This window comes from Corvus hawaiiensis, chromosome 2 (assembly GCF_020740725.1).
Source record: "Corvus hawaiiensis isolate bCorHaw1 chromosome 2, bCorHaw1.pri.cur, whole genome shotgun sequence".
Lineage (NCBI taxonomy): Eukaryota > Metazoa > Chordata > Aves > Passeriformes > Corvidae > Corvus > Corvus hawaiiensis.
In genome coordinates, this window is record NC_063214.1 from 61,792,185 (window position 1) to 61,816,404 (window position 24,220).

General features: G+C 41.4%; 1 protein-coding gene across 1 annotated transcript in view; it reads left to right on the forward strand.

Moving 5' to 3' along the window:
• VWA8 (von Willebrand factor A domain containing 8) overlaps positions 1–16,056 on the forward strand; it is a 181,433-nt gene extending 165,377 nt beyond the window's left edge. The window contains exons 41-45 of the mRNA XM_048295381.1: positions 125–250; positions 2,092–2,250; positions 9,983–10,081; positions 11,296–11,534; positions 13,970–16,056. Of these exons, the coding sequence (XP_048151338.1) occupies positions 125–250; positions 2,092–2,250; positions 9,983–10,081; positions 11,296–11,534; positions 13,970–14,078 (732 nt within the window). The 3' untranslated portion in view covers positions 14,079–16,056. The remainder of the gene's footprint in view (positions 1–124; positions 251–2,091; positions 2,251–9,982; positions 10,082–11,295; positions 11,535–13,969) is intronic.
• Positions 16,057–24,220: the final 8,164 nt, after the last annotated feature.

The window sequence follows — 24,220 nt, forward strand, 5'->3', positions numbered from 1 at the left end:
GATTTGACTTATGCCAAAACTGTCACATCATTACAAAGAAATTAATGTGTATCTCACGTGCACTAGGTCTTAAATTGTCTAACACACACTCCCATCACTGAGTAAGATTTCTTTTCTGTTGTAGGCCAAGGGTAAAGAAAGGCAATGGCTGAGACACCAAGCTGTTGGAGAGCTTGATGATGCCAAAATCATTGATGGATTGACAGGAGAAAAAGCCATATATAAACGACGGGGAGAACTTGAGCCACAAGTAAGTATCCAGCAAGAAACAGGGAAAGGTGGAGAAGAGCTTAACCGGTTTGCTGATTTCATAGTGGCTGTACAGTATCTGTGTTTGGAGTTTGAGTAAGTTACATGGATGAGAAACTCAGAAAAATGTCTCTGGCTTGGGATGTCCCTGACACAGAGGCAACCACAGAATGGAAAATTTGCTGTACCTCTTCAAATAGTCTTACATAAATATTTCCTGTTGGCCACCCTCAGAGAGAGGACACTGATCTAGGCAGTGCTAAGTTTTGATCCAATGCAACAGTTTTTTATGGTTTTATTTTGTATTTTAATGACCAGAAGGCAATTAGCAGAAAACATTTCTGTTGTTTGCTCTTATAGAAAAAAGGAAAATACCTTCTCAATAATTTAATTTTTATTAACAACTATGCTGATCCCCTAGGAAGTTAAAAAGAAAGTGGTTTACAAATGCAATTTCCTTATTGCATGGTATGCAAATAATTTCAACTTCCACAGATACTTGGATTTACAAGAATAAAAATTATGGTGGAATAAAAAAGTGTAAGGAAAAGCCATTAAGATAGGATAAAGTTGACTGTCTTATGGCCTGATGCAGCCATTCCTTGGAAGGCATTACAGTTAGACCTATGTGAGTCAGCAGCAGAGAAACCACTTGAATCAGACCAACTAAACCTGGCCAGAACTAGTGGGGCTAGTCCATAATATTTAACAGTAATACTTAATGACAGATTGCAGTTTTTAAGTACACGAAGGTTTTTTTTTTTTAAATAGTTGAGTACAGCATCTTTTTGCATGTCAGCTACCCACATGTGATGAATCCCTGGTATTATTTTTTATGCTATTTGGTCCTTAGGTTGCTTTGAATGAATTATGGAATTTGGCACTGCCTGCGTGGAAGATCAATAAGGGAAAAGTAATTGAATCCTCAATTCTCATTTGTTTCAAAATGTGTTTACTCAATGTATCAGTTTTAAAGCTTTGTAAAAATAATTCAATTGCCAAAAAAAAGGACACCTTTAAGTGTGTGCATAAAAACCAAAATAAGTGTAGGATTTAATGAGCCTTCTCTTCTTTTGTTTCTGGAAGGGCAGGGATGCCACAGTCTATTAAAAGAATAATTAAAAGAATTAAGTACACAAATCCTTTTCAGGTAAAAGGAACATTTTAGCTATTTGTTTATATTGTGACTGGTTTTTTTTCAGATCATCTTTAATAGCCTCATACTTGAATCCAGACACATCTCATTGCATGCTAAATAAAACACCTCCCTTGAATGTGCTATACCAGAAATTGTTAGAACAGATGGGATTTGTTTTCAGGAAAGAAAACAATGGTTTCGGCATCAGAATGAAGATAGAACTAGTACTTAATCAGAACAAGATTTCGTACATTTTTGGAACGTTATTAACCTCAGCGGACAAGTTTTTACAGTCATATGCAGTCCCTGTTAGCACCGCATGCCAATGAAAAGCATTTCCATTATGAGCCTTGGCAGAAAGAGCAAATTTCAGCATTTCTTTACTGAAATAAAATGTTAAGAATCAAAACTGATACAGAAAAAGTATTTTCCTGACAGGCATGTGTGGAATTTTTTGAGGTATTTTGTTTCCAGTCACTGAAGGTGAGGGAAAAGAATGAACTGAGTTATCTGTTAAAAAACTGGTTTGAAATAGAAGAATAGTTGGGGTTTTTTTCTTGAAAAAAAAACCTCAACAAATCTAAACAACATTTGCTGGATAAAATTTTCTTGATTTGCAAAATGCATTGGGTTCTCTGTCTGGAATGGTTTATCTTTACTGATGTTCAGCTTTCCCCTTTTGTTCTGTTGTGTTTCCCTGTCAGCCGGGGAGCCCCCAGCAGAAGCCCAAGCGCCTGCGCCTGGTGGTGGATGTTTCCGGCAGCATGTACCGCTTCAACGGGGTGGATGGGCGGCTGGAACGCTCCATGGAGGCCGTCTGCATGGTCATGGAGGCTTTTGAGAATTATGAGCACAAGTTCAAGGTAATTGCAGCTGGGCTAGGAGCTCTGTGGCTATTACACAGGCTGTGTGGAGCAGTGGAAAAAGTGTTTCAGCAGTCAGTCTAGCCAAAGATTATTATTCATTCCCACAAGGAAATAAAGACATAAATCTATTTCTAGCAACCTGAAAAATAATACTAGGGAAAGGATAAGAAACATTACACATTTCAGCAGGGGAGTATTCAATCTAAAACTTTTATTTAGTGAGATTTGCTGCGGTTTTTTCAGGTTTTATCTGTTTCTTTGAGCAGAAACACTTAAGCCTACAGAACACAAGTAAATATGAGCTTCAGGATATGCAGAGATACCACATCTTTCCATCTGCCCAGAGTGCACACAGCAGTACTTGGTCATGGGAAGAGACCAGACTTCTTTGTCCCTTCTCTCTTCTAGTTAACTGAAAGCAAGAAAATAATTTCTTGTACTGAAACATACTAGGTTCCCAATGTTATGTAATGGTAGCCTGCAAATGAAATGTAGATAAATGTAACACTCTTTTTGTCTCAGTAAGCCTAAACAAGGTCCAGGCTGTGTTTCTTTAGCCATAAAGAAGACAGGAATGGCAGTCTCCAGTTAATTCTGGACATACCCTGTGTTTAGTGGAAGAATAGAAATGTCCGCTACCTTTGCTGAAGAGCATATCAAAGATAAGAATTAAATTATATCTGAACAAAATGTAAAATCTCCTAAACAAAGCTAATAGAAACTTAGTCTAGATCAATTCAGTCCAGTCTGCTTCACCTTTTTCCTCCAACAAGATAATTCTACAGGTTTCTGTTCTTCCATAGAATCTTATGTACAAAATCAGGCATATGCTTTTAAAATGTCTTCTAAAGTACAATCATTAACACTTCTATTTTTCAAGAGAAAAGTCAATAAAAGGAGATAGGCATTATGTTTTTATGCTATTTTCCTAAGAAAACAAGACGAGTGCTACCATCTTCTTTGGCAGTAATGCTTTCTTGCCCTTAAACTTTCTTAAACGGAGCGTGTTGCAAAATTTCAAACAAATTTGAAACTATGGTTTTGTTCCCAAAGTCACTACATTCCTTAAAATGTAATGAAAATAGGCTGGGTAGAGAGTGATGCTGTGTAATCCTGTTGGAGGAAAATGCTGCAACCATAAACTCATACCTTAGCTGAGAGAAGCCATGTGGGAACTCAAATGTAATTTAAAAAATAATTGGAAATCAGGGCTTTATTGGCTCAGCTGCTCACGTATCTTCTGCTCACTGATAATATGAAAGCTAAAGACAAATATTTACAGTGACAGTGTAATTATGCAGCACAATTTGTGTAGCTTGGTAAATCAGGCATATCTGAGCAACAAAGATAATAGTATGGCAAAATGCAGGATCATCCACAGAGAAAAGCAGCGGGCACAAGGATAAATATCATATACTGTGGTATAGTCAGCATGGTTTTGTAAAGGGAAGTAAGGTATCTATGTGTGTGACAAGCAAGGTTGGTTGGTAGAGTCTCCTTAGCCAAAGGCAGTTGGCAAAGTCACTGCCAGAGGCTTGTGAAGAAATGGTAGAATTTTGGGGATAAGAGTGAAATCCTTTAGATAAAAAAAATACGGCTAAAAATATAGAAAACTGACTAAGTGGTCATTTTTTAGAGGGTCAGTGGTGGAGCTGTGGTGGGATCTATGCCAGAGTCCATGTTGTTCTGTATATTCATAAGTGATCTGTTAAAGGGGATGAATAGTGAAGTGAGAAAAGTTGCTAATTATATAAAGTTATTTGGGAAAATAAAAAGATAAATCTAGCTCCAAGAAGTTGGAGAAGGACCTGGCCATAAATGGTGACTGGGAAATAAAATGGTAGGTGGTGTTTAGTACTTTTAAATGTAAAGTGCTGTATGTGGAAGAAAAGAATTTTGAGTTTAAATACACAGTGAGAAAGTCTCAGCTTTCTATTAGCCCTCACTCCCAGCTATAGACTGGTGTCCAACAAAGATGTCTTGTAATTATGTTGTGTGGTTCTTTGAACGCTCAGTTCTCACCAGCTGTCAAGAAAGCTAATTGAATGTTCTAAACTATTAGCGAAGGGAGAAGAAAGGAGAATGCATGAGAATGTTGCTGTAAACATCCATAGTGCATTCACAGTAGGAGTAATGTGTGCAATTTTGCTTCCCCATCTCCCAAAAGCTCTTGTAGAGCTGAAAAAAAAGAGAGGGTGACAAAGATTGCAAAGGATATGGAAGTGTCCCCATACAAGAAATGGCTAAGTAACTAACCAAGAACTGCTCAGTATGGAGGAGATAAAAATCAAGGAGCTGGTAAAATCCTGACTAACACAGAAAGGGAGACCAGAGGACAGTTGTTCATTCTGTTCTACTACAGCTGTTCTGCTCTGAACAATAAATTCTGTTACATTCACACAGCTGAGGACAGTGGCTTAGAAAGTGGTACACTGGAGAAAGATGTAACAGTGGCAGAAAACCACCTGTGCTTACTTCCAGTGCAGCTCTGAAGCTGAGAACCCAGAACCCTCAAGTGCATAGTAAAGGAATGACGTGTAGAACTAGACATGCAACCAGCACACTGGGGAGAATTAGTTAAGGTCATTACAAGCTCTCTTCTGTTCTGTGATCTTAAAATCTATGGGTCAGGCTTCAGAGAGTGGGGGAGACAGTGATTTTTTTTTAAATATCACTGACTCCATTCTGTACAACTCTTGACATTTTGCAAGATGCTGCTGATTTTTCTCAGGACAAAGCTGAAGGTTTGGTATGTCCACAAAAATAGCATCCATTTCTCATATCTAAGAGAGGAACCATTTGAAAAAGATAGAAGAACACACAACTGTGTAGTGTGCAATGAAAAATCTGCAGTTTATCACTTTTTTCTTTCTTTCTTTTCCTTATCCTCTTCTTGCCTGGTTTTATAAAAATAGACTTTTTTGGCCTTTATATATGCCTGCTGTTATCTGTTCCTGTTGTAGCTCCATCTGCATGGCTCACAACAACATATGCTGCAAATTTGAGGGGTATCTTGTACAACATGTGTTGAACCAAGGGGATCATCTCACTTGTTGAGCAAAGGGGATTTACATAGTAAAGTTCCCTTCAGCTACCTGACTCCAGTGCAGACTTTGGAAAACAATTCCTGGCTTTTGCTCAGGATGACCTTTCTGTTGGTGCTTCTCTGCTAAATATGATTGTGAATTAACCAGATGGGCATTTTCTTGGCTGTTTTATCCTACCCAGCTGAGCTTTCCCCGTGAGCGGTACCCCTTGGTGTCAGGGATGATGCTGATTGTCTGATGATCTTAACAGCACTGAGTGAAGGTAGAAAATACTTTCGTCTTGCCTTCTTGTACAGAAGAGCTATGTATTGGGTATGTGACTGCACCAAGCAGGTAATGAAATTACTTTTTATACAGTCAGACAAGCGCAGCAGGTATTTTTCAGCTTTTTTTGCTCATGTGGGACATCCTCTCTACTTCCATTTCTCGTAAGTGCAGGCAGTGAATCACTCCTTGTCAAGGGGAAAACAGGAGGCCCATCTTCTGAACATCCCATTTGAGATGCCAGTTGTTTGAAAATGCACAGAAGGGCAGTTTGTTCTCTTTTTTATCTGAGGTAGTACTATGTCTGTCACAAACTGTATGGTTTTATATCATCCCTGATTACTGATTTGCACACATGATGGCAGATTGAGGAAGTATGTCCAGTAAATTATCCAACAGCAATTTTATGAAGCCTTAAAAATATTGTGACTCAATAAATAGCATATTATGTAACTGGTAGGAAAAGCCTGAATTGTTATTTATAGCTATATTTAAGGGACATTACAGATTTTATATGACTCTTTTAGCATTTTGTGTTTGTAAAATGTACTGTGGAGGCAGCACTGCTAATTCAGGAAAAGAAGAAATGGTCCACATGTTTGGCAGAATTGTTTCTTTTAAATAATAAACAAAAGGTTTGAAATAAATTCAGAAAAATAGACTGTTCAGTGTTGTCCAAAGAAGAGACGAATTTACAAAGATCTAGCCCTCCAGCAGAGTCTAATTCACACTGCCTTTTCCATTCAGCACACATCTTCTTTCCGCTTTTTAAATGCCTTCAGAAATTAAACCTTTTGGCATGGCAGCTGTGGAAGACAAAGTCTTCCATTTTACCCATTTTAGGCAGCAGCAACCATCCATTCAGTGCAAAAAGTGACAGTGGAACAGAGATTGTTTTAACCTTTCCCTATGGAAAGAAACCAACAAAATGATGCTATTTCGAGATACGTGTTTACATGTTGTGTACCCTGAATAGAGCAGTCCTTGTCTCAGTGTACCTGAGGCTGTTGGAAAACAAGTTCCTGTGTACCACAATAATATATTATTTCAATTAAGCTGCATTATGACAAATGTATTTTGCTGCTGGATTTGTCCTGAGAGCCTTTGCTTGCTATTTTTTAAAACAAAACCAAGATGGTATCACAGCTTTTCTCTCACTTGTTACTCCATCCACATAAATCCTCCTTAGGGAATTTATTGGAAAAAAGCATCAGATTGGATCCTTGCTTCTTCAAAGGCCCTTCTTCTGTGCTCGTCTTTATCTACTGCAAAGGAAGGAAGCTGGTTTTGACAAAGTCTGCATGGGCCTGCATGTGTTGGGGTTCCCAGTTGACCAGGACTGTGGAGCTGTCTGCACCTTTTGCTTACAATAAGTGCACGAAGATAATATGAAATCCCTAAGGGTTCATTTACTAGAACACAAATCATGAGGAGATATTATTTTACTGCAAGAAAGAGAGATTTTAATTCTTCGCCATTTCAAAGTGACCTTCTTGGCTCCAGTTTTGCTCCTCTCCCAAACTCTGTTTTCCTAAGTTGTGACAGATTCCATACATTCCCCTGGGCAAACATCTCCCTTCTGTCACCTTGTGCTGTGAACCCTCTCCCATCCCCACTGCCAGGGAGGGTCTCCCAGCCTGCAGTCTTATGTTGACTTAAGTCAATCCAAGTCAGTGCAGCTACATTCCCTTGCTGTGAACTCATGCAGCCTCACAGTTTGGGGAGCTGAGCTTCCCAAAAGCAAACTCACACACATTAGATTTTGGCTACTCCTGGTCCTTGACTTCCAGTAGGATCAGAGGACCGTGAGGACCAGTGTGCAAGGGCTGTTGACCACAGCTCTTCTCTTCCCCAGCACAGCAGGATCTCACTCTCTTTTCAGGAGGCCCTACTTGGCCCAGAATGCAGCAGTCAGGAAGAATCAAACAGCCACTTCTTCCCTGCTGCCTGGTGAAACGTTTGTGAAATGTTTTTAAATCACAAATAGCATAGTAAGCTGTCAGCAAAGAAACAAGGAAACTGATCACATCTGTTAGAGATAACCACACATATTGGGTGCATGCATGGGCACACACAAAGAATAATAAGCAGCTCTCTGAGCAGGGAGCAGAGAGGACATGACGTTCCCAGGTGGATGCCTTTCCATGCCTGCAATAGTTTGCTCAGATCATTTCAGCCTCACCTTGCCTGTACCCAGGTTGTCTGTTCCCACCTTGTGCAAGAATGTGGAGGGAACCCTACTGCAGGGTCAACATCTAGTGTTTCATCTAGGAGATGCAGCAGTTCCCCTTATACAGGCTGTCACACTGAGTTTAAGCTCAGACTGTTTGAGATGAAAGCTTGGTCTGTTACTGGTGTATGTCAAGAACCACAATGATATTCCCAAACAGCAAAGTTTGGCCTATTCCCAGGAACTCAGTATGGCAAAGCTGACACAAGGGCACCTAGTGTGAGACATACAGGAAGCCAGGAAGGAGCCTTCTATGAAGGGATCAGCCTTTTTACACAGGAGAATGGCAGCATTTTGCTTTACATAGTTAAGCTGTTGATTTAAAAGTGATACCAAATACAAAACTGCTCAGCAGAGGATGTGCAAGATTTCATAATTAAGAGCCTACCCTGAAGATGTGTGGGCATTTCTGACATTGCATAAGAACCACAAGCACTGTGTATTTTCTGCTTCATTAAACCTCTGCTTTATTTAGTTCCTCTGATTTGAATAGTCCCTAATTTTTAAAACAATACTCATGCACACATTCCCTGTGTGTGGTTCAGGTTTTATTAAACAGAATTTATTCCTGTTTTATTTAGGAATGTAACCTCAGCATTATTCTCAAAATTTGTGTCTTTTCATTTGCCATGTCTTCATATCCATCAAGAAAGAGAGTGTCTGAAGCATTACTGGTCATAAGAAATAGGTTTTGAAGAGAAAGCGTGTGGCAGACTGAAAACTTTACATGAGGCTGGGTAGCAAATACTAGGCATGTAAGATCTGAGGAGAGCAGAAATGGGAAAAGCCAACAGAGCAGAAAGAAATGGTATTGTGTGGGGACTAGATTATATAAAGATTTCGTAGGGGAAGGAAGTCTGGTGTATGTGGGGCTGTCATAAAATGGTCTGACCTTGGGTGAAATAATCTACAGTATGTGGCGCATTTGCTCTTTTACAGAGGAAGGTGTCACCTTTAAAAGTATTGTTCCAGCTGCTCTAGCTTTCTTTTGATATGTTTTAAAGCAAATCAGTGATGTGGAAACAAAAAGAGCTTTGTCTGTAAAGGATGCCATTTCTCCACTCTCTAGGACCTGACATACCAAATAAAGTGTATTTCAATAGGAAAGAAAAGACAGTAAAACTTTGACAAATAGACATGCCTTTTACCAAATGATTTTGTGGGAATTAGAGATGGTGAACCCAGCAGGAACCTGTAACAGTACTTGAAAAAAAGAAAACAGAAAGGTAAAATACTGCATCAGGACTCCCTGTCAACTAAAGGCAGATCTGTGCCAGCTGGGCAGGGGGAAATACAGGCATGTTCATGCTGAGGAATTGCCAGCTCAGGTCTCTCTGGGCTCAGATTCTGTACACTGTGCTCTCTTGCTTGGTGTAGACAGCTCTTAAATCCATTTCTGTCCTGCTCATGAATTCTCCCTGGGGTGAGTACCACATCCACAACACAAAGAGCAGGTCAGGACCTTGCCATAACTCAGCTTGTCTTGGTTTTCATGTTACAACAATGAGGCTCTCACATAAAGCAGAGGCCTTCACGATATTGCGTTATTTGTTCAACAGGATATTTGAACTGTTGCGGTTCTACATGTCAGTTTTGCAGCATCTTTCACAGGAGAATGATGTGCACACCATCTCCTTTGAAAACATACAGAGGCTCTTGGAATTCGCTTCTCCACATACTTTCAGCAATACCTTTGATCTGTTATGCGCAAAAATAAGGAGTGCTGATTTTCAGAAAAGGGGACTTGTAATACTTTTTTTTTTCAGAGCAGAATGAGGTCACCAAAAAGATTCATCAAACATAGGAGCTACTTTCAGACAATGTGTTTCTTGTTTGTCAGACTCAAGAGGATGAAAATTGCTGCTTTAAAAGAAATACGTGGACAATGTGAGAGGGCAAGGTCTTGATCTTACACATCACTGCTCTGCAGTTGGTGGGATGATGTGAAAAACAGACCATGGAAATAAGGAGATGTTCCTTAATTTCATTATTTAGTAGTTCTTTCCTATGTTTGCATGTCAGTAAGTAATTGCAAGTAGTTCCCTTAAGCAACTCATAAACAGAAACAGGGAACAGTACTTGGGGTTTTTTGTTGAGAATTGCAAATTGCCTTTGATCTGTCTTGTGTCATTGTGAGCCAAGGGTCATTCGTGACTAACAGGTGACTGATGATGTTTCTTTCTTGTAGTACGACATTGTTGGACATTCAGGAGATGACTTCAACATCGCCTTGGTTGGGAGTGACAAAGTTCCCAAGAACAATAAGCAAAGATTAGAGATTCTTAAGGTAAATCCTACTAAGTGATGCTGGGTAATTAAGGACTTTATGACTGCAAGGATAAAATTGTAGGTGGAAAACATGAGAATAGTAAATGGAAAACATGAGAATAGTAAAATAAAAGAAAGACAAGAAAGCAGAGTCTGTGTATTTGCATAAAATTGAAACAGGACATTTCAGAGACATGGCAGAAAACAAATTGTGCCAAAATAATAGAAGCTGGGTATGCCTTATTCTGGACTGCTGTGCCATAAATGTGTCATCTTGGCTACCTGTCAAAAGATAGGGGAAGTTCCAAAGATTATACAGTGATATAGATAGCTCTGCCCAAATCATGTGGTATTATTAGTGCATAAGTGACTAATTCAAAACTGTAGAGGGATCCCAGGTCAGTGATTTAGCCTGGTACCTTCAAGAAGTTATGCATCACAGTAGCATTGGGAAAATGTGTCAATGCTAAATGGGAAATGTGTTAAATCACAATGGTGAAGTGTGTGTATTCACCAAAATTTTTCTGTAGTAGGATGAAGAAAAATTGAGTATATTGTGTATATTGTAGGATTTACCTGCTTGGCAGCTTGGTGGGCTAGAAGCATGTATTTGAGCTTCCTTCAAAACCTATTTTTAAAAGGTTGGGAGCTACTTCGATTAGAACAACTTGATTTAGTAACATCTAAAATTCCTTGCCTTCTACATAGATACCAGCTTACCAGTGAATATGGTGTATTTCTTTTGTAACAGCTCAAACAAAATGCTTCATTATTTTTAAATGTGACTGCCACTGTCAGGAATCGGATATTTGATAATAACTGAGACACTACTAGGATTTGGAAGTCCAGTGCAAATTAGGAACAGGCAGGAGCTGTTCACAGCATTAGGAAATGAAGCCCTATTTTATTCCTTAAATACATAGGAATGTAGCTACTCAAACTGCAGCTGACCAAAGTATTTCACCTTCCCTAAGGCCCAGTCTAATTAGGTCCCTGTGTGGATTTTGATTGTTTGCCCACTGTGTTTTTAAGAAGTGCTGCCTGTCTTAAAATATGACATATATTAGGTACAAAAAGATGCATCTTCTGTTGTATCTGGAGCACTGTCTGCATATCTGATGCATCCCCTAATACAGCCATAGTGAATATTTACTCCCTCCTGTGCTAGCTGAAATGAATGCTTGTTCCTAAAGTCATCTTACGTGTTTCCACGTGGTTATGCTGTGCACACAGACCATGCATGCCCATGCCCAGTTCTGCATGAGTGGAGACCATACCTTGGAAGGGACGGAACATGCCATTCGGGAAATCACCAAGGAGGAGGCCGATGAGTATTTTGTTATCGTCTTAAGTGACGCAAATCTCGAGCGATACGGAATTCAGCCATCAAGGTTTGCACAGGTCTTGACCACCAATACTCAAGTCAATGCTTTCGCCATATTTATAGGATCCTTGGGAGACCAGGCAGATAGGTAAGTGTGTTTGGTTTATGCCTAGTACTGTTTGCTTTCATTCAGCATGAATCTAAACTCTGCTTTTATTGCAGTGAGTTGCCCGTGCTGTTGTTCTGCACAAGGTTTTGAGGTTTTGGTCATAGTATCATAAAATCATGGAATGGTTTGACTTGGAAGGGACCTTGAAATATCACCTATTCCAACTCTCCTTCTATAAGCAGGGATGTCTTTCACTAGATCACATTGTTCAAAGCCCCATCCAACTCAACTTTGAACACTTCCAGAGATACAGCATCCACAACTTCTCTGGATGACCTGTGCCAGTGCATCATCACTCTCATTGTAAAAATTTCTTCCAGATCTCCAGTCTAAATCTACCCTCTTCCAGTTTATAACTGCTACACCTTATCCTCATTACAGGCCCCAGTAAAAACTCTCACTATGTCCTTATGAGCCCCCTGTATTTATTGAAAGGCCTCAATAAGATCTCCCTGGATTTTCTTCTCCAAGCTGAACAACTCCAACTCTCTCAGCCTGTCTTCATAGCAGAGGTGCTCCATCTTGCTGACTGTTTTTGTGTCCCTCCTCTGGACCCACTCCAACAGGTCCATGTGGTTCCTGTGCTGAGGACCCCAGAGCTATACACAGTGCTCCAGTTGGGGTCTCACCAGAGAAGAGTAGAGGGGCAGAATCACCTCGCTCGCCCTGCTGGCAGCGCTATCTTTGATGAAAGACAGCCAAGGTACAATTGGCTGTCTGGGCTGCAAGTGCACATTGACAGGTCCTGTCCAAGTGTTCACCCATCCTTTTTTTACCATTATTATTAGTAATGTACTGGTGAGAAGCTGTACATCCTGAGTTGTGTCAGGGAGGAGACTGGCTTGTGGATCCTGCAGACATACCTTATAGCCAGCAAGTCCAGAGCATCCTGTGCATCCAAAGGGAGCAGCTGAAGCCATCCTCCTGCTGCAGGATGTGCATTACATCCTTACATAGTATCACCATGTAATCACAACAAAGATGTGGTGCCTTTGTTATTGCCCGGTATACAGTTCCAATGTGTGTAGGCCTAAGAAAAGAGATTGAAACAAAAGAAGCTGGAGTTTAATGGTCTTCAAAGCAGCCAAAAATTTGACTCAGATACTCCCCTTGTGTTAGAGACACAAATTCTTTGGAGTGTCTGAGGCAATATGCCTGGGTTTAGTTCTGCTACATAATTTCTCTTTAAAATGTTTGGGCACAAGGGGAAAAAAGAAGAAATTCTGTCCCAGGTGTTCTTCCAGGTTCCACATCCACTGAGGACCAGTACCTGCAGCAAAAAGCTGGTATAGCCACAGATATCAGCGGTGTCTTTTCTGTTTCTGTTTGAGTCTTCAACTAGAGGAGAATGAGAGAAATCAGAGAGGGAGTTGGCCCTCAGTAGATAATTCTAAGAAGTAAAGGCTTGAAAGATACAACTGCACAGCCCCCGTGAGTTGTGGCTGCAGGTCTGTACACCAGAGCTGTGTTATTCATCAGAAGAGAATCCATTCTGAAAGATTATAATTACAGAAAGTCCCTTTACTTTTGATAAGAATTTAAAAAAAGAAGAAAAAATCTTTGACCAAAAGATTTTGAAAAAATCTTTCCTGCTGTGTAAGAGGAGATCTTATAATGGCCTAGTTTACTGGGTATGGAAAATGCACACAATGCTGTAACTGAAATGCATTTCTGTGTATGTGGAAGTGCAGAATTAGACAAAGCCTTCCTGTAACTGCTGTGGGGGAAGCAGAAGGGAATTCTCTGTTGCAGCTTTTTTAAAACTAATTTTAAAAGTGAGGGTTTATATAACATTGGAGGAATAGTATAGAGCATAATCTCATCTAAAAAGCAGAGAAAAAATAAATCCCCAGCCTGCTAACTGGACATGAGGGACATGGGGTTTGTAACACGTGTCTAGTTTGACTTTTAAGGGTGGGTTAAGCTGTGAATAAAAATGTGTCAGGTTAATATTAGCAGAAAAATACGTTTCCATGTAATCTGCAGCAATGTCAAAGAAGCAATACAAAGAGCGCAGTTAAAATCATTGGACTTGTTGAACTGAAAGAGCTGTGGGTTCATGGTAGTCAATTTAGGATAAGTATCTTCATTTCCAGTGTAAATCTGTAGCTGCCCTCAGCAAACCAGTTGTGGTGACACCTCATGGGGTCGCTGGTACCTTGATCAAAATGGAGTTCTGGCATGTCAGAAAGAGGACATGGATAGAAATCTCTGGAAACCCTCTTGTTTGTGTTGCTGAAAGGAGCTCTCTGCCCTGGCTGCTCTCAGTGTTTTCTCCCTCTGTTGCTTTCCCAAGCCTTTAAATTGCATGGTGACAGCAGTGTGAACAGCATGGATTGGGACGAATCCTGTCTTGTGTTAGGGAAGATAATTTGGGATGGTAATTGTGTCTTGTCTCTCATTCTGCTCCTTAGGCTGCAGAGGACACTGCCAGCAGGTCGCTCTTTTATTGCCATGGACACCAAAGAGATCCCTCAGATTTTGCAGCAGATCTTCACATCTACCATGTTGTCAAGTGCCTAAGCATCACTGATGTCACGGGGTGTGAACTCAAAGAGGAAACCCACTGCTGCTGGAGGTACAAACCCTAAAACTAAGGATAAACACAATTATTAATAAAATACATACTCTCCTCTAATCAGCCAAGCAACCATAATCTACATGATGGCCAGGCTGTAAATTTTCCCCCCAAATCTCTCAAGCGACTTAGCACATTCAAAGAACTGCATCACGGCAGAGGATGGCGACAGAACGAGTGTTTTTCCGGAGGAACAAACAAACAAAGGACAGTTTATGATCACTCCTCTGCCCGCTGTGTTGCCAGCACTGCGGAATCATCTCATCCTGTTTCATGAAACATGGTTCACTGGGATTTGGTAATCCTGTGCAAGGCAGACCCAGGCAATCTGTGTCAGTGTTTCATGTGCATGTGTTTGAATGGGTGGTTAACTCCATCTCTGATTTAAACCGGACTGCTCTTGCCAAGCAGGAAATCCTTCCTTCGTCTCCTGTTGCTTTCTTGTCTTGACAGGCATCAGGGCTTCACCCCGACGCTGGGAACAAAGGAGCAGTTTGGAAATGCTGACCGTCACATGTAAACAGTCATTATCTGATCAGGCACTGTGCTCCGAGTTGTCAGATCTAGAGAAAGTGGCTGTTAAGAAGTAAAACAACACAAAAATAGGTTGGTTCAGTTCTGCCTATGAAAAGTAAGGGGAAAGGGTCAAAATCCTCCTAAGAACTCAAGAGGCAGCGTTTCCAAGGAGGGAATTCCTGCCATGTCTCTGTTGCACAGCCGATGATGCTGCACCCACTGCCCTGTTACACAGAATCCCTGGGGTGGCCTCAGCACGTGGGGGTGACTCTTCAGTCGGGAGACAAAAAGGTTACTAGTGCTTTGCTAGAGCTCGTTCATGGTCTGTTTTTCTTGGGTCATTTGAAGGTAAAACTGGAGGAGAGATTTAGACATGACAAAGTAAGTTATTTTTTATAAAGGAAGAGGAAAAAGTATTTTAGCAAGATATCTGTGTTAGAGTGTATTTAATATCCAAGTTAGTTATAAAGACTTACTTTATGATTCAATCAGTTGATGTTTGGCTTGTCCTATGAGGCGATAATTCCTCTTTATCTACTAAAGAAGAGATATTTTGTAGTTCTTTGGGAACAGTGGAATACTCAATGAATTGAATGTGTGATTTAATTAAGCTGGTGTTGGGGATGTGCATCATCACTGATACTCTGATCTTAATTAGAAAGTAATTGAATAGAAGAACATTCAGGAAGAGTGCTTATAAAAATCTGAAGGAGGACTTGCAATTCTTTTAATATTTCTCTTAGTCCTGCAGTTGATCAAGCTGCACCTTGAGCAGTATCTTTGGAAGGGAGGAGGCAGAGTCATTTGGTCTCGTTAAATACAACCATTGTTGTTTTAAAGGGTCCAGCTTATGGTGGTCATTCTTTACTTCATCAGTCCTGCAGCAAAAATCTTTACCAGCGCATCAAAAATGTCCCGTTTAGGATGAGTTTCAAAGTCTGGTCAGCTTTCAAACTCTTTATGACAAGAGGGGACAGAAGACATTTTTCAAAGTCTTGTTAGTATTGTTACGATAACTATATATGTGAAAACAAAGAGATTGAAGATGCAGTTCCTGTTTGGAGAGAAAGGAGTTGGGAGGAGAAGGCTGAGAAGGTTATCCCTGGTTGGGACAAATGCACGTGTATGCACATACACACAGATGCTGCTTCTAAGGGGAAGTGCACTTCAAAATAAAAAATACCTTGGTCCTGTAAACATGAGATACTAAATGCAATAAAGAATTGATATATTAACAAGGCTCTTACTAAATGTGTGTTTACATGGAAATTCCTTCAGCACATCTGCCTTTGTTGCCAGCAGTCCTGAAAAAAAGAAGCTTTTTCTTGCAGTTAATTAGCAAATGCACTGTACACTTTCTACATGACCTGAGTGAATAAACTTTTTCACCTCAGATTTTCATGCAGTGAAATACTGTTATCTTTATCATTAAAAAAAGTGGTATTTAAGTGAAAAACTATGATAAATCCAGTTTTTAATCTTTTATTTGATTATGCCTCTCTAAATTATAGTTCATGTATAAGTATCATTTACAGTTACCTTTCATTACAGTTACATCATTTATAGTTACATTTCTGTAGTGTTTGGTTTTATTCTTTGTTTCAGGAGATGTCTGTTGTGTTTCAGTTCATGTTCCTTGGGCCCATAGGATACAGCCATGTCCAGGACCAGGCCTGGCCATGAGGGTGGGTGGAAATTCTAAACCTTCCTCTTTCAGTTTAAGGCCATTCCCCCCTGCCCTATCGCTATCTGCCCTTGTATAAAGTCCCTCTACAGCTCTCCTGAGCCCCCTTTAAGTACTGGAAGGTGCTGTAAGGTCTCCCTGGAGCCGCCTTCTCTCCAGGCTGAACAACCCCAGCTCTCTCAGCCTGTCTTCAGAGGAGAGGTGCTCCAGCCCTCTGATCATCTTTGTGTCCGTCCTGTGGACTCCCTCCCACAGGTCCATGTCCTTACTGTGCTGGGGCCCAGAGCTGGATGCAGCACTGCAGGTGGGGTCTGTCAGGAGTGGAGAGGAAGAGGTACTTCAGTAGATTTTGAGAGAAAGGGAGAAGAAATGAGTGAACCTTTTTTAAAATTTTCAGTTCAGAAGGAAAGGGTTTGGGTTTTGGCTTTAGTAACATTTCATTGCAGAGCATATTTGACCTGACAGCGTCCCTCTAAATTATAAAAATTCAGGGCAAAATTTTCCCCAGGCTGTACATCTCTCACCTTCTTTAATGCCCATTGCTACCCCAGGGAAATCAAAGCAGCAACTGTGCTTTTCCCAGTCTCACCAGGACTTGCAGTGTTATTTCACTGCTCAAAAATTCAGCAAACACTCGTCTTTCATGTTACTGGGACTTGCAGAGCTTCCTAATATGCATTTATTTTTAATTAGTGGAATGCTTAAAAGTAACATGGCTTTGTCTGGCTAAAAGAAGCGCCAGTGGCTGCTCTCATTGCAATGCAGGCACCAGCTTTGTGTGTCACTCATCCCCTCTGAAAGTGTGTTAAGGTATTTTTCATCTCACAGTTTAATAAGGCGCTTTTGCACTCATCAGTTTTTATGGAAAGACCTTTTTTTGGGAATGAATAGAGCTGCCAGTTGGAGCAGGGCCTGACCTATCACTAATGCTTTGATAGCATTAGTCACATCGGCAGTAGTGATTTTAATTACCTCTTGTAATGCAGATTTTGGTCTAATTCTGTTTCTATATTTACTGTGTTCATACCCACTAGGCAATTAGGAACACTACACAGTCATTTATTATTATTTATTGTTTAACTTTGGTGCAAAAATTAAAAAAAAACAAAACAAAAGAAACCAGAAAGTCCAGACTGAGGAGATTTCAATCAGAGCAAGTGCAGGTGATCTCTCACTCAGGAATGTGAGATTGTTTACAACAATTTGTAGCAAACAAATTCCCCTACAAAAAAATAGCTTGCAAAGCAAACTGTTCAGCTGAAGGATTTCCTCTTCTAGGAAACAGGCTTTACACCACCAAAATAAACAGGTAACAAATTGCCTAATTCAGAAGTGGTTTTGGTTTTGAGATTGCTGTGTCAATGTGAACAGCATTGTCACTGAATAAATTTTTTTTTAAGTCAACTATATTTTCTGGAAAATGAATGTTGGGAAGATTGCAGAAGAGATTTGACATTCTTCAGGATGAAGGTGATGGTGGGTTTTTTTTCCAAAGACAAAATTATAAAATTTAAATAACTTCATATTCATGAACATCTATTCTCCACCTTTTGACAGGACAATTAAGCATATGAAAATCTATTTTTAAAAAACAGATACCTTTAACATTACTCACAACATCCTTAGTCTGAACATCTGGTGTGACTGCATGCAGAAAAATTCTGTGTATCAGAACAAAGATCTACTACTACACTTGTAGCGTGACCCTAGTCAAGAAAAACCTCATTGCAGTAAATATACTGACAGTTGGAAATGTAGAAAAAAGAATCTCAGATACTGACCCTGGTTTTTCCAGCCATCACATACAGTTTTTCTTTGGACAGGCTGAACTGTTTAAATCCAGGTAGGGCTGGAAACTAGACCCAGACCCTGGTTGCCTGAGGCTGTGGATCCCTACCAGCTGGGTGTAATCTGGCACCAGAGTTCCCTCGGTTCCAAAAGAAACATAAGGAAAGAGAGCAAGCAGGGGAAAAAAGGACAAATTCTTCATTTTCAACCTGCTCAGCTTTCTGAACTGGCTTGACTTGAGCATCAAAGCAGGCATGATCAGGATGTAGGTGAGAAAAGCAGATGAAGTAGCCAGAAAGATCTACCAGGCACAGCCACGGCAGTAAAATTACCCCCAGTGAAAACCCCAACGTGAGGCCAGGAGAGGATGGTCAGGGGAGGCACATTTGGCTCATGGAGCAGCAGTGAGGTGCTGCCATGCCAGGGCCAATCCCTGCTGAGGGGACCAAGCAGCACAAACCCACCCTGGCTCAGGACGGGCAGGCTCAGAGATGGAGCTCAGCTGCCAAAGTCGGTGCCACATCAGAGCCATAAGGGCTGAGCCTCACACTTCAGCCCTTCAGCTCTTGTGCTTAAGCCTCCTCATCAGCAACAGGCATCAAATAAACTTCCCAGGCACGTGCTCAGAGTGAATTGAGGCTTGTTAACCTCATGGAACAGTGCCATGGGGACTAGAATACACCATCTCTGTTCCCTGCATACAAATTGCATGAGCGAGCTTTCTTTTTAAATAACATACAAGTTAATTTCTAGCACAAGCCAAAATTTACTAGTCCCTGGAACCTCTTACTGAGGGTGGAAATATTCACTGAGTACCTATAAACTAAACACATCTCACAAATATGAAGAAAAAGAAGCTCTTTTTATACCAGGACTTGATACAAAGCCCATTCTTAGCCTTTTCATTTCAAATCATTAAATGAATATTTTATATTAACTTCTCTGGCCAGGCTGAGTAAGATGACAATATTATATGCAGACTGTGGTCTGGAAAAAGTCCACAAATAACATTCATGGTTAGGAAAATGTGTTATACTGAAGGGTGATATGAGGAATGGTGTCCCACATATTTTTGCTGTCATCATGACTAAATCATGCTCCATGCCATCTGCACCAACATCTGCATTTCAGCTTGGATTGGTTCAACATCTGCAAGGTCACCTACTTTGGTTTCCAAATTGATAATTTTAAATGAGTTTGAGGGTTTTAAAGAAATGCATTTTGTTAGAAGCAAGGATGCTCCCCTTGACTGCTGCATTCAGCAGCAAAAAATGCAGCAGAATTTTGATGCACCAAAAGGACCATATATTTTTTTTCATCGGAATTATCTGAAATTGCTCTGCAGGTCTCCCCCACTCCCTGCTGTCCCCAGCCTCCTTGGCATTCCTCAGGAGGGTGAACAGGGAACATTGAAACTCTGGCCTCCTTCTCTGCTGTACCAAGGACTGAGTACCTCACTGCATCCCTTTAGAAAAAAGGCATTTAATGTGACCAAAACAGCAAAATCAGAACAGTGATACAGCTGCCATAGTCCTCCTCATTCCCTCAGTTTTCTGACATCACCCACTTTCAGTGTGGCACAGTTTCCAGAGAGCGAGCCAGATGTAGGAGGAAAAGGGACCTCACATTCATCAATACATTTGCTATTAAGACCATGGAGAAGGACCATATTTCTGTTTAAGCACAGATTTCAGGGGACAAGGACTGAGCAGGCAGGCACAGACTGGCAAGCAAGCCCCTAGTGAGGAGATGTTCTAAACTAGCTGTCAGCTTGGTGTCTGAGGGCAGCAATCGTATTAGGAAGAGCAAACAGTGGAGCTCATGCTCGCGCAGGGCCATGCTGACCTGGTACACATGGGTCTGCCACGCTGCAGCTGCTCCCCCTGTTATCACTGACTTCTCCTCTGCTGTTATCTTCTCGTTTGAAGAGGACAGAGAGTTTTTTCTGCTCCTGCTGTGATTCCAAAAAGTCACTGCAAAGGTTGCAGCTGAGCACTGAACAGGCATGGACTGATGGAGCAGTGAATTGGGGCAGTCACTGCAAGTGCCACTGAAAAAAATTTTTAAGAAGTCGCCTTATTCTCCCTGACTCTTAGATTTTTAAGACCCCTCAATCACCATTGCACTCAAGAAGGTCTCCATGCTCACGAAACAGCAGGTTTCCCTCTGTGTTACAGTGTGTTTAAAAACCTCAAAGCTCTCATCTCCTTTAGTGCCAGCTGAGAAGGAATCTCATCTCCTCGAATCACCCCTCTCTCTGCTGCAAGTAGTACCATCAGATCAAGGAGCCTCTGTAGGGTCTGGTGTTTTGCAGGCAGGACAGGTTGGAAGCATAAGGTCTTCAAATACACAAGATCTGGATTAACACAGCAGAAGCCCCACAGCCCAAAACTCAGGAGGCAAGCCCTGAACTGCAGCATCCATACACAAACATGGGCCAGCGTTAATGCTGCTTGTGCACTGCATGCAGAGAAGTATGGATTCTTTTATTAAAGCTTTAATCACGTGCTATTAAAGCTCTGAAGTCATTAAGAAGTTTATAATGCAATGAAAACATAGAGTGTCCTTTCTCCTGTGCTTTTTAATTCGTCAACTATGAGTTTTTATCCACATGCATATCACAGATAAATCATTCAGTTAGAGCTAGACAGTGACAAAGGCCAAAATATCATTTAAAATTAGCATCTTAGAGTGTTATTCCAATACTTGGAATCACAAAATATAAGCAAAACATTTCCATAAATGCATCTGAATGATTTACAAAGCAGCTGAAAGATCCTGGTGCTTGGTCAAAAGCAGCTCACAGTGTATAAGCCTTTATCTTTTTTTAATATCCTTCCTCTCTAGTGCAGCTCCTAAGGGGTGTCTCAGGATTGACAGGCAGATGCACAGTCACATAACACAAGTTAAATGTCACCCACTGGCACGTGCAAGTCCCCTCCATGAGACCCTGCACTCCTTTATCAGCCTCATCCAGATGGTTTGGCTAAAAGATTGCACAAGTGATTTGCTAAAGCAAGACACTGTAATGTACCCCAAGCATCTGCAGCAAGTCACTGCATTAACACCTAAGCATGACCCTTGCAGAGAACTGCCACATGAGCCTTTTGAGGCGTTGTTTGCACCCTCCACACAGCACACCTGCCACTAAATCCGTTACACAAATTGGAGCCAGCACGTGGGTTTTAAAAGCTTCCTACTTCTCAAGCACTGGTGTGTATCCTCATTAGTGTGCTTCATTTGCAGGGTGAAAGAAAAAAAGGAAGCAGCAATGATTCTCTGTAAAAAAAAAAAAAAAAAGTGAAAAGATCCTTCCTTTCACCACCAGCAAAAATGATGAAGAGGGAAACCAGGAAAGAAGTTATTTTTCTAAAATAAGTGAGAGCAGAAATAGATGTGAGAAGGCTGGCTGGAAAGAGGCAGGAAACAAGTCAAAGCCAACCTGAAACAAACAAAAGCAAATGGCCAAGAATAAGTGTGCCCAGGCACAGACTGAGACAGAAGAGACCCTAAAAAGAGCTCTTTTCTATCTCTGTTCCTCTTGAGTGCTGTGGAGAGTGGCTCTGAGTAGGTGTCAGGCTCCAAACTTGGCGTCTCCTCATCCCACCCAGCAGCTCTTCCCCAGCCACCCTTTGGAGGCCCAGGCTTTGCAGGGCAGCATCTCCCTGGGCTTTCAGCTGAGACCTGCTCAGTGCATGCTTCAGAAAACAAACACTCCTGTCTGTCAGCTTACAGCCTGCAAAGCCCAGCCTAACTTGAGATAATGGGAGACAACAAAGAAAAGGGCACCAAGCTCTTTCCGTGCCATGGAGGGGTCTGAAAGCAGCATTATTTAACTCAGCGGGCTGCTCCTAACAAAAGGCACATTGTTCCTCTGGATGACTTCTTCTAGGAAAAGCATGTGTGTGAATGTGGGAAACTTGGACTGGCAAGGCAATGAAGGTCAAAGTTTAGCCATTTTTCCTCAAAACAGGAATTCATGGCTTAAAAAAACCTAACCAATCCCCTTTGAATTGCTCAAGTTTCACACTCTGGCCAAAACTAGGTAAGCATAATTTGTTCCATCCTTAAATTTTTTTATCTCCAGAGTTTCAGGTGGATCTGGACCCAAACCATAAGGGACCAGTCTCCAGGCCTGAATCTCTAGTTCCTTCCAGGCTGCAGTACTCACTGCTGCTGGCTTTCCAACATGTACCCAACAAGTGATGTAGCCACTAACATTGTCCTGCACTGCCTTAGGGTAACAGCTCCCATCATACACCATTCCTTCCCATTTCTCATCTCCTGCTTCAGCAGGACCACTGCAGGTGGGAAGAACTTGCTAGTTTTAACCTTTTCATTTGGGATATTTTCACATGGGTGCTAATCAGCCAGCCTTGTCCACACCAAGGAGGATATGCCAGTGTGCTCCCAAGCCCTGCAAGGTGGGCATACCTCCTACAGGAAAGGGTTGGGGGGAAATGAAACAGGCAGAGGCTTTCTCAGCATTAAAGTATTATGGCTCAGGATTACATTAGGCCAAGACAGGAATGAAGATTCTTGCAACAAACCCATGTTTAAAACAGTTTTAATTTAACAAGGGCTAATGCATACAAATATTTAAGTATTTGAGTATCCCTTTCTAGTAACTGAAACTCCCAAGTATCCATCAGCCATCGAGCCTTGGTTAACAGTGGAAAATGCCAAGATGAAGCAAACTGCTCAGGGAGGCAGATAGAGAAATTCTGTGCATAGGCATAGAAGTAAATTTTTCCATTACATGTAGTTGGGGTTCAAACGTGACTTTTGCAGTTCAGATGCTGTGGTGTTAGTGAAGACACAGCTGGTAGTGTGGTTTAACCCTTTTCTGGAAAGCTAGTTGTTTCATTAATATTTATTTGACCTGTTGGTGATTGCTGCAAAGCATGCCAAGAGATTTGCAATGATCATTTGCTTATAGAAAAAACTTAATGCCACAAGACATCCTACAAGTCACATTAACCCTTGCACAGCCAGAGGCGATGGTACATGTTTGTGCCAGGTTTGACACAATCTAATTGCAACAAAGTGCTTTAGGAAAATTCCAGCTCCATCTTGCAGGCCCACCTAAAGTTAAGTCTCTTCATTTAGGCTGATGGGCTTTGTTAATTCATGCTATTTGTATCTCACACATATTTTTAAAAAAATAAGAGGAGAACAATCAGAGGATTTTGGGGGCTCTCTTCTCTCTCCTAGTGGGCATGGCAAACATGTTGGCTTCTAGACTCAGGGGCCACCAGTCTCCAAGGGGCAGCAGGATGGCAGACCTCTGGGTAGGATCTGAGAGGGTCAGCTCCAGCCCCCAGCATGCAGATACACAGGAGGAACTTAAGGGCACAGACAAGTAAGAAGCTCAATAAAATGGCTAATCCATCATCATCCAAGCTCCTGCTGGCTGTTCAGCAGGGTGCCAGCACACATTGACCATTTCTGCTTGGACTTAGAACCCACAGTCAGTGGTCAATTCGTTTTTATGCAATCCTCCTTCTTTTCACCCCAACACTGTCAGGAAACCCTTACAGTGAAAAAAATTCTCTACAGCTTCTCCAAATGCAAGGACAGAGTTTGTCATTAAACCCCCAGAATACTCAGACTGTAAGCAGACACCCCATTGTGCTCTTGTGGTCATTCTCTGGGTTTGTGAGTTTGGTCCCTGGAAAGTACAAGCTCCTTTGTCCAAACAACTAGAAGAGAAGGAATATAATAAAAATAGCTGCCTTGGAGGTAACTCCATCCTCCTCTGGGTGCAGACCACCAGCTACTGCCCCATGGCTGTCAAGTGCCAGGCCACATGGGGCAGGTCACCCTTCCCTTGGCTTTGGGAACACCAACGCGACGTGGATCCTGCCAGGCACCTCCTTCTGCAGGGCACTGGGCCAGGGGAGCCTGGTTGTTGGCACAGAGCGGCCCCTGAGCCCACTTCCCCAGGGCCAGCCTTCCACATACATGTTTCTAGTATTTCCTAAGCCTCGAGAGTCCAGGAAATCCCAATCACTAACCAATCTCTCATTATCTTTAAAACCAAAAATCCTGTTAATGGCTTTACCTCATACTCTGCAGCTCTGGAAACCTGCCCAGCTC